General features: G+C 55.8%; 1 protein-coding gene across 2 annotated transcripts; it reads right to left on the bottom strand.

The window, feature by feature from the left end:
* Positions 1–1,277: 1,277 nt before the first annotated feature.
* LOC308339328 (protocadherin-8) lies at positions 1,278–5,168 on the bottom strand (the record flags this gene model as incomplete). Of its 2 annotated transcripts, none has more annotated exons than XM_080797871.1 (3): positions 1,278–1,651; positions 2,157–2,364; positions 2,538–5,168. In XM_080797871.1, the coding sequence occupies 3 exons, from the start codon at positions 5,166–5,168 to the stop codon at positions 1,278–1,280; spliced, it is 3,213 nt and encodes a 1,070-aa protein (XP_080653997.1). The 2 variants fall into 2 exon arrangements, with proteins under 2 accessions (XP_080653997.1, XP_080653998.1); XM_080797872.1 differs by having other exon boundaries at positions 2,829–5,168.
* Positions 5,169–9,670: the final 4,502 nt, after the last annotated feature.

Below are 9,670 nucleotides of genomic sequence, written 5' to 3'. Positions count from 1 at the left end.
CAAATTAAATGAATGCGGAGAGTATTAAGACATAGGCATAGGTCTTTTGAGTGTCTTTTTAAAAACCTTCCATAACAAACATTAAGTACACACAAGCGCACAGATAGATTGGTATAATTAACCCCCCACTTGCCCACGTATCCATGCCACAGTTGACAAGGATCAGTATTTTACCAGTCTTGTTTCATATAGCCCCGTGTTTTCTTCTAGACTGTTTCAAAGCAAATCCCAAGTACCATGTCATTTCACCCATACATTTGAGTGTGTTTTTGCTATTAACATCTTAATATGCTAAGAGATCCTTGAGACTATGTCTTCTTAACCTCGAACCGCAGCTCTTAGGGGAGTTACTGCAGTTGGTAAAAACTCAACAGATGTTTAATTAGTGAATGAACAGTCCAAACAGCTTTCTCTACTTTTTGTAGATGCTCCATAAATATCTGTTGAGTGAATAAATGAGGACAAGAATTTTACAGAGTGCCTGATGTAAATGGAGATGCACATGATTTACAAAATAAAGTATTTTTAATACTCAAATGAGACTTTCCAATACTTGGAAGTTTAATATTGCTGTGAATATTAATAATGCCCAAATAATTAGCACTTGAAAGGTTTAATTCTGGCACTCAGATTATTTGTGAATGTCTAACTGTAGGCAACTTCGTGAAAAGCAATTAGCAGATTCTTCAAACACATGACAAATCCTTTATTACTGTGCTTATTAAGTGACACGGTTTGGTTTACAGAAAACCAAATGTAATTAAATAACATTGAACTTGAAATCTACCACAGACTCAAGATATACAAGGTATACTTGGCAAGGCAAAAATTCTCAAACACTAGGTTGTTTCAGGTGAAAGATAAATTTCCATTAAGTAACTCCCACTTTTTTTTTTTTGTCTTACAGACAGTTCCTTTGGCAATAACTTCCACTTTAGCTTTTATTATATAAAAATATAACAAAATTTCATTATATACAAACATTACATTACACAATGTACAGGTTAAAAACACTAAGAAAATGGCAAGCTGCAAGTGAAATTAAAGTCAATAGCATGATAAGAAAAATTAAATACGGCACACATTTCATAAAAATTACATTAACTACATTTTTGTTTGCAAATACCAAACAGTACCAATGTGATTGGAAAGAGCTTCCAACAGCTTCATTTTAAGGCACATCTTGCATATTTAATATATACAACACTGAAACCAGTCAATAACTTAGGGGCTTCTCAGAGTGACCTGTATAAGTTGTGAACACATGCAGCACGGGGTTACACATTTTCATTGGCTTCCTTCTTTGGGGACAGGTACCTACCAGGGGGGGACTGGTAGAGGGGTACCCCGATCTCCTGCAAGTCTGGGAGCCTCCCTGGGCGAGGAGGAGAGAGCAGGGTGACTGTCCTGTCATAGTCCCTGTGGAGCACTTTCTCATAGACGCTCTGCAGCCCCACTGTCTTGGGCAGCTGGGCCTGGTAGTAATTGTCCCTGCGGAGAGGATCTCGAGGCAGGGACGTGCTCTTACAGAAGGTAGACATCTGCGCTGGTGGGTGAGGCGGGGGATGCGTGTTGGGCCCCGCGCATGACGGGCTCCAGCAGCGGTCAGAGTGGCCCAGGATCTTACACTCAGCGGTGCACGCCCACAGCCCTAACATGAAAGAGAAGGAGAGAGCATGAAGATTATTACCGAAATTGTACACAACTGCGCCTCCCTCTTCGGAATGTCAGACAGGGTCAGGGCGGCTGAAAAGAAAAGCGGATATGAGAGTGAACACGGTGATTCAAGATTTGAAAGAAATGCTGCTTCCTGTAAAGCCACCTTTATACGAAATTGGCTCAGCTTCCTTTGCTGGAATCAAGTTAAGAAACTGTGGGGCAGAACCACCCCACCATCTTTCCCCCCCAACCCCCCATAGCTAGCATCACCCCTGTCTCCACCTAACAGGATGGGAGTGTTCTTTATTCAAGGGTTGGGGGGGGGGCTGCCTCGACGTGACATTTTGAAATCGGCTGTCTGAGGAAGGCAGGGGTCTATAACTGGAGAGCTGAAAAAAGGGGGGAAGAGGGAGGGGTCTGGGAACGGAGACTGACGGGAGAGCAGCAGGATAGGGAAAGGAGGAACGCCGAACTTCGCAGGAAAGAAGAGTCCTCACCACTCTGCATGTGGTTGATGAGATCCTTTTTCAGAGCGTCCCCGCTGATGTCGGAATCGCTGTCGTTGAAATCACTGTCCCCTTTGCCGCTGTCTTTGCCGCTGAACTTCTCCGCTTCTCGGCCGGAGATGGTGTTGAAAGAGTGTCCTTTCCAGACCGCCACAGGGGGCGCCGGCTCCTTTCCGAAGCCGGGGGAAGCACCGTAGGGCTGCAGCAGGAATCGGGGAAGCGGGGCGGGCGGGGGAGGGGGTGAGACCGGGGTTAGACAAGAAACAAAGTGCAACAGGTTAGGCATCCAGACACACTCAGACCCCTCCAGTCCCTTCCCCCAGCCTGTCCGCGGAGCACGGAGGGGGGCGCCCAGCCGAAGGAAGGCCTCACCTCGGCGTGCGCGCCGCGGAGCCGCTGCTGCCCCTCGAAGTGACAGGAGCTTTCCCCGGTGGCGCTGCCGCCCTCGGAGCCCGGCACTTCGGCCGCGGCGACCGCGGGCGGGGGCGGGTCGGCCGCGGGGCTGCCAAAGGGCGCTTTGCCGCTGCCAGGGAAGGTGAGCACGTCGAACATGTTGGGCCTGGGCCCGGCTCCCCGGGCAGCCTCCTCCGGGGAGCCGGGAGCCGAGGCTCCGCCGCCCGCCGCCCCGGGCCGCTCTTCCCGGCGGGCCCCCCCTTTGCGCACCTCCTTCTTGCGGCGGTTGCAGGTGGTGGCGATGGCGATGATGGCGGCCAGCAGCAGCGTGCAGCTCCCCGCCAACACGATGATGACGATCAGCGGCGTGTCCCACTGTAGCGCCGGCCCCGACGCCGCCAGTCGAGAGCCTGGCGGGCGGGAACGCTCCGGGCTCCCCGCACTGGCGGGCGCCACCAGCCCGCGCCCGCCGCCTGCTGTCACCACGAAGCTGACGGTGGCAGTGGTGGAGAGCGGGGGGCGGCCGCCGTCGGATATGACCAGCAGAGCCCGGAACACGCGGCCTGGCGGCTCCTGCGAGAGGTCGCCTGTGAGCACGATCTCCCCCGTGCGGCGGCCGATGGCGAAGGCTTCCCGCGGCTCCTGCTGCAGCAGCTCGAATGCCAGCTCCCCGTTGGCGCCATCGTCCCCGTCCCGGGCCTGCACGCGCGCAACGGCAGTGTCCCTTGCCGTGCGCCCGGGCACCGCCACTTCTAGGGTCCCGTTGGCCGGCGCTGGGTGCACCAGGACCGGTGCGTGGTCATTCTGGTCCAGTACTCGCACTTGCACCAGGGCGCTGCTGGAGAGCTGAGGGGAGCCACCGTCGCTCGCTTGGATGCGCACGTCGAGCTGGCGCAGAGTCTCATAGTCGAAGCTGCGCAGCGCATAGATGGCCCCGGTGGCCGGGTCCACCGACACATAGGTGGACACGGAGCCCTCAGCACGGCCTACTTCTGCCTCCAGCAACCGATAGGTGACCTGCCCGTTGCGGCCCAGGTCGGGGTCCCGGGCGGCCACCGTGGCCAAGTAAGCGCCGGGAGGGTTATTCTCTCGCACCGACACCTCGTAGACCGGCCGTGTGAAGAGTGGTGCGTTGTCGTTCTCGTCACTCACGCGAACAGTGTAGGGCCGAACGGTGCGTAGCGGGGGTGCGCCGCGGTCCTCGGCCACCAGCGTCAGGTTGTACTCCGCGATTCGCTCGCGGTCCAGGGACGCCGCAGTCACCACCAGGTAGCTGCCCGCGTAGGCCGGCTGCAGCCGGAAGTGCTCGTGCCCGTAGAGGGCGCAGCGCACCTGCCCGTTGGCACCCGAGTCTCTGTCCGAGGTGCTGACCAGCGCCACCAGGCTCTCGCGCGCCGCCCCCTCTGGCACCAGAGAGACGGCGCCGGCCTCGGGCGTCCCGGGACGGGTCGGCGAGGTCGCGTCCGCACCCCCGAGAGCGGCGGCGGCGGCGACGGCAGCAAAGGGAGAGGCGGCAGGTGCGCCCGGGGCGGCCAGCGGGGTGATGGTGATGTCCGGAGCGTTGTCATTGACGTCGCGGATGCGCACGATGACCTTGCAGGTGGAGGCCCGGGGCCCGGGACCGCGGTCCTGGGCCCGCACATCCAGCTCATAGGTGTCCTGGCGCTCGTAGTCCACCGGTCCTGCCAGGGTGAGGCGGCCCGAGCGCGGGTCCAGGCGGAAGAGGCGGCGCGCCTCGGGCGGGGTGCGGGCACCGAAGGCGAACACCACGTCGCCGTTGGGGCCCTCGTCGGGGTCGGCTGCGTCCAGGTCGAGCAGCAGCGAGCCTACAGGAGCATCCTCCGCCAGCTCCACTTCGGCCACGGCGCCCTGCGGGAAGGCCGGGCTGTGGTCGTTGGCGTCCAGCACTCGCACGCTGAGGGCGGCCGTGGCGGAACGCGGCGGGCGGCCGCCGTCCTGGGCCACCAGCTCCAGGCTGTAGGCGGCCTGGCTCTCGCGGTCCAGCTCCTGTAGCAGCACCAGGTCAGCGCACTGGGCGCCGTCCGCGCGCGTCTGCAGTTCCACGCGGAAGGGGCTGTGAGGCTCCGCCAGGCGCACGCTCTGCAGCCCGTTGGCCCCCACGTCCTCGTCCACAGGCACCTCTAAGGGAATGCGCGTACCCACGGCCGCGCCCTCGGACACCTCCACGGGGATCTGGGCCCGGGGGAAGCGGGGCGCGTGGTCGTTGATGTCCCTCACCTCCACTTCCACGTGCACCAGCCGGAACTGCTCCTGTGAGAAGCTGACCACGTCGAAGGCCAGCACGCACTGGGGCGCTTGGCCGCACAACCGCTCCCGGTCCAGGCCCACATCCCCGACGGTCAGCTGCCCGTCACCCTCGCGCACCTGGAGAAGCGAGCTGTTGAACTGCTTCATCAGGCGGAAGCTTGTGTCTCCGGATACTTTCATATGCAGGTCCTCAGCCAGGGTCCCGATGACCGTACCAGGGGCATCCTCCTCGAAGGTGCTGTATCTCACTGTCTTGCTCTGGGCCACTGAGAGCACCCAACAGAGGCTGAAGAGCTGTAAAGGGAAAAGGCAGGGGCTGCCCCCGCGCCTCGCTGGACTCATGCCGCCAGCCCCAAGTGCTATTCCAAGAGGCTGAGGAATTCCTCTCTGGTTTGCAGGTCCGGGTGTGAGTCGCAGGCTTCTAGGAGCACGCTCTTTGCTAGCCCTGTGCGGAAGGTCTGCGGGCTGCAGCTCGAGGTTCCGGCGGGTTCTGAGGACGCACCGACCTACCCACACCATACACCTCTCCCTTCCTTCTCCCCGCTGGAGCTGCGCGCCGCGCGCCGCCTCCGCTTTTATAGCAGCCGATATGCAAATTATCAAAGCCGGGCAGCCAATGGCAGCTTCGCCCTCTCGCCGCTCCTACGCCAGCCTCTGACAATCCCTTTAATGTGGAAAGGCTTAGAGGGGAAAACAAGAAAGGAAAATTAGGGAATCTTTTCTTTGTTTCTTTAACTCCTTTCGCCTTTTTCCCCCCCCTTTCCTGTCAGCGCCCTGAATACAGAGGAGTTGGCACAGGTCGCCGGGAGTAAAAGGAGTGGATGGTTTTGTTAATTGTGCCTGTCTGGGACTGCCGACCTGAATTAAGAACAAACACGCCGGGATTTCGCCTTAGTGGTTTCGGACCCCCCACCCACTTTAAGCGTTTTGCACCTTGGAAGCTTCCAAACCTCGCCCTTTTCTCTCCACCTACTTGTTCAGCTTAGTAAGGTCTCGCTAGTCTTTTCTCTCAGCTCCCCGAGGCACGCGGAAATAGCGTCGCGACTTAGGAGCCCCAAGGATGAGGAAAATGGATTTTATTCAAATTTGTGTACGCAATTGTGCTTTGCTCGTGTGAGCCTCGGCGATCAGGGCTGCCACTTCCCTTTCAGAAGAGAGCTCTGCGATGTGTTAGTATGCATGTCACTGTCCAAATGGCTTTCTTAAGCCCTGGGCGCTGGCTGGCCAGGGGGGAAAAAAGTTCCAAATAGGATTTAGCATAAGCTTGAGGAGATTTGGAAAGGTTTCAAAGATCAGACTGTATCAAAGGCTTATGAAGCCCTCGTTAGCAGTGGAAATAGAATGGCGTGGCAGGCGATCCCATTGGAGGCCCCAATGTCTGTATTATTTCACTGTGACAAGCTAAGGGGAGAGAAAGTTGAACAGTTTCCACAGCGGAGTTGGGCTAACTTGAATATAATGAGCAAACGCCACATGTATCCATTATGTTCCTCTATTCATCCCCAATCACTGCCATAACTCTCGGGCTAAACGGTGATGGGCGCTGAATTCCACACAATACCCGGCTCGTATTAAAGTGCATTTAGAGAACTTTCCCTCCTGATGCCTTGTTCCGCCTATTTAGAGGATTTTCTTTCTGTTCTAATAGGGCTGCTCCGAGAAGCAACACTCATCCCGTTCCAGAAGAACAAAATCACAGCATGACGTTGAAACCTGGCACGAACCTGGGGGAACTTAACCATCTGCCTACAAACGTGTGGAGCTTCGGTATTGCCAAACTGTGGGCTGGGCGGATCCCTGGGCTGGCCAGGCTTGGCGCTGCCCCCCACAGGTATTCCCCTCCCCACCCCTAGAATCTGTGAAGACCAGGGAGTTGGAGCTCCAAGTGGGAGCAAGACGAATTCTTATTAAAGAGCTTTATTGAGCAGGTTATGCAAATACACACGGAGGAGAGGTAAAAACAAAAGCCTCGCACTAGAAGAATTTTTTTTTTAAGGAGATGGATTTGATAAGCAGACTGCATTTAGTAAACGTTCTTCCAAATCCAGATTTCAGTCCTGCTGTCAAGCATCCATCTGTGTTTTCCTTTCCCTCAGACCCAAGTGAATGTGTCCTGGGGTCTTTTCAGGAGACATTCAGGAGTTCCCCCCACCCCCACACCACCCCAGAGTAGGGAGACCAAACACGGAGGTAGGGGTGCGGGGTGGGGGGGGGAGAATGAAGTAGGAGCCCTGGAATTGCCAAAGAGGAAAAAAATGCAGCCCCATTGATCAATAAATAAAAGCTCTTCTGAGATTGGGAAGAGGGAGGAGCAGTGGACAGTTGGGGGCTTCCTAAGAGCCATCGTTCCTCTGGGTTCCTTCTCCACCTTGCTGCCCTGGTCTTGCTAAAAGCAGCGAAGGCAGGAAACTGCAGCGGCACAGGGACGAGGAAAGGGCGACGCCCCCTAGAGGAGCCCTATTCCCAGCTTTCTCCTCCACACACACGCCCCGCCGCGCCCCACCCTCCCGCCCAGCTACCAATTAACAGTTTGCGCTCTCTCTGCTCTTGCCCAAGGGACATTTCTCGAGTGTATTGGGGGGGGGGGCTGGGGGGGTTGCACAGCGGAAAGAACTTTCTGTCTTCTCTCTGAGCCCCAGCAGCACTCCCACCCTGGCCTGGGGCCTGCTGGTGACCTTCAGCGCTCCCAGGGTCCCGACCTCCCCCGCACCTTTCCCTGGTCAGCCCAGACGCGAACAGATTCAGAACTCGGCGGTCGGACATTGGCCTCCCGGCTGCCACTGTTGTAACCCCTGGAGGTCAGGTCTGCAAGGTGCGGCGGCCTCGGTGCAGAGAACCTGGGGGAACAAGGAGGGGGCAGGAGAGCAGTGGGACCAGAGTCGCAGAGAAAGGATGTTTTCAGCCTTCCCCGTGAGTAGATAATTGGCTCGAGCAGGGCTGCGAGTGGCTGGGAGCCTGACCCCACGCCTGCTCCTCCTGCGTCCCCGCGCCCCTCAGTTCTGGCCTGAACCCCCGGACCCCAGGACCCCAGCCGCTCGCTGCTTAAATTTGTTTAATTGTTTTGCTCTGCTGGAGAATCAGAACTATCTAATATTTTTACTCAGAGAGCTTCGCGTCATCACGCTCATTCTCAAGACTGAGATACGGGAAGGCGTGCTGGGGTTGGAGAATGGGCGAGCAGCCAGAAGCCCAGAGGCGGGAGGAGGGGTGTGGGGCGGCTCGCAGCACGTCCGAAGCATTCCATCCTGGGCGAGCGACTCCGCCGCTGGGAAGTGACCCCGACAGCGGCGGCGCCACGAAGCACAGGGCGCAGAGCCCCGGGCGGAGAGCAAGCAGAGGAGAGCAGCGAACACGGCCTCCGAGCCGGCGGTAGAGGTGTGAAGGCACGCGAGCAGAACGAGCTCCGGGCCCCGCCGCCTGCGGCCTCCAGATTATGGAAATACGATTTAAAATAGCGCGTCAGCGCCTACAGCAACTCCCGGGGGAAGCAAAATGTCCGGGGAGGTGGGGCCGGAGAAGTAGGGGGAAGGGAGGGGAGCTCGCCCTCCCCCAGCGCTGATCCGGCTCCACAAAAGCAGCTCAAATCGACTTGTTATCATACCAAAGGCCCAGGCTGGCTCAAAGGAGCCCCTTTCACTAGGTTTTAGCAACTTCGCAGGCAACTGTCTCGCAATCCTGAGAACAAACACAGCTCACAATGGCCGGCGTTTTCTCGGAATGCAAATGTTGCGGGCTCCGCAAAGCTGGGTTTCTGTGGCCGAGCCTAATGCCTGCTTTGTGAAACTCGCGTGCAGACCCCGAGATTGACACGGGCGTCACGTGACGGATTAGGGCTCTAGGAAAGTTTTCAAAGCGGCGACAATGGGGGGCTCAGGCTGATCTGATATCTCCCACAGTTTAGCGGGAAAGAAAATCAGGATATATTCTCATATGTAATAGGATTATCTTTTCCATTTCAAGTTCTATACAGCATGTAATTTATTTTTAATTAGGATTATATCTACCAGGAAAGGGAACTAGACTTCGCTGGAAAGTGTAATTCCAAGGATGGATGGGGAGAGGGGTTATTATTTTTTTTTTAACCTTTTAACTGTTTAAATAAATAGATAAGACCGGGGCCCATCGTTTTTCCTTCAACAGGCTCACTCCATCGGATAAACCTTCCGGGGACTTTTGCAGCAAGTGCTCTCCTCCAAGCAGAGAACAGAGGCAACTCTTCAGATATATCCAATACATTCTTGTAAGGAAATCATACTTTGTAGAAAGCTCTCAGAATTCCCAAGTCACTGGGTTTTGCTGGGGTTTGCTGTCTAGAAACGCAACCAAGCTCTTTTCTACCCTCCAAATGCTAGCTTTATATTTTTTAAAATGCACCACCCACCTCCCCTCCTTTGTTGGGGCTGTCCGTACTGGCATTGTGACTTGTAAACTTAAATACCCACAGAGCGACATCCTCCATAGCCCTGGTTCAAACTCAGCAGTCAGATCATGAGACAGTTTAAGGGTGAAGGTAACTGTTGTTTAAACATTGATTTTTGGATTGATCCCAGTGCCAGATGCTCACAAACCCGCTCACAAACCCTGGACCGCATCCAGGTCTTGGGCAACTCTTCCTTTGGTGTGTTCTGTGTGTCAGGATGCTCTGGGATACCCACTTAACCTGACAAGACACAAAACTCGGCTGTTGATTACAACAGGCTCTGGATCGTACAGCTTGGGTTCAAATCTGATACCATTGAATTGTTGTGGGAGATCTCTCTGTAAATGGGGCGAATAATAATACCTTGTAAGGTTGACTAGAGGACTGTGTAAGATAATACAGTGTCAGGTGCTTAGGAAGCCCT

This window comes from Martes martes (genome assembly GCF_963455335.1).
Source record: "Martes martes genome assembly, chromosome: 3".
In the NCBI taxonomy this organism is placed as follows: Eukaryota; Metazoa; Chordata; class Mammalia; order Carnivora; family Mustelidae; genus Martes; species Martes martes.
The sequence above is the reverse complement of the archived record's forward strand: the minus strand, read 5'-3'. Positions and strand labels throughout refer to the sequence as shown.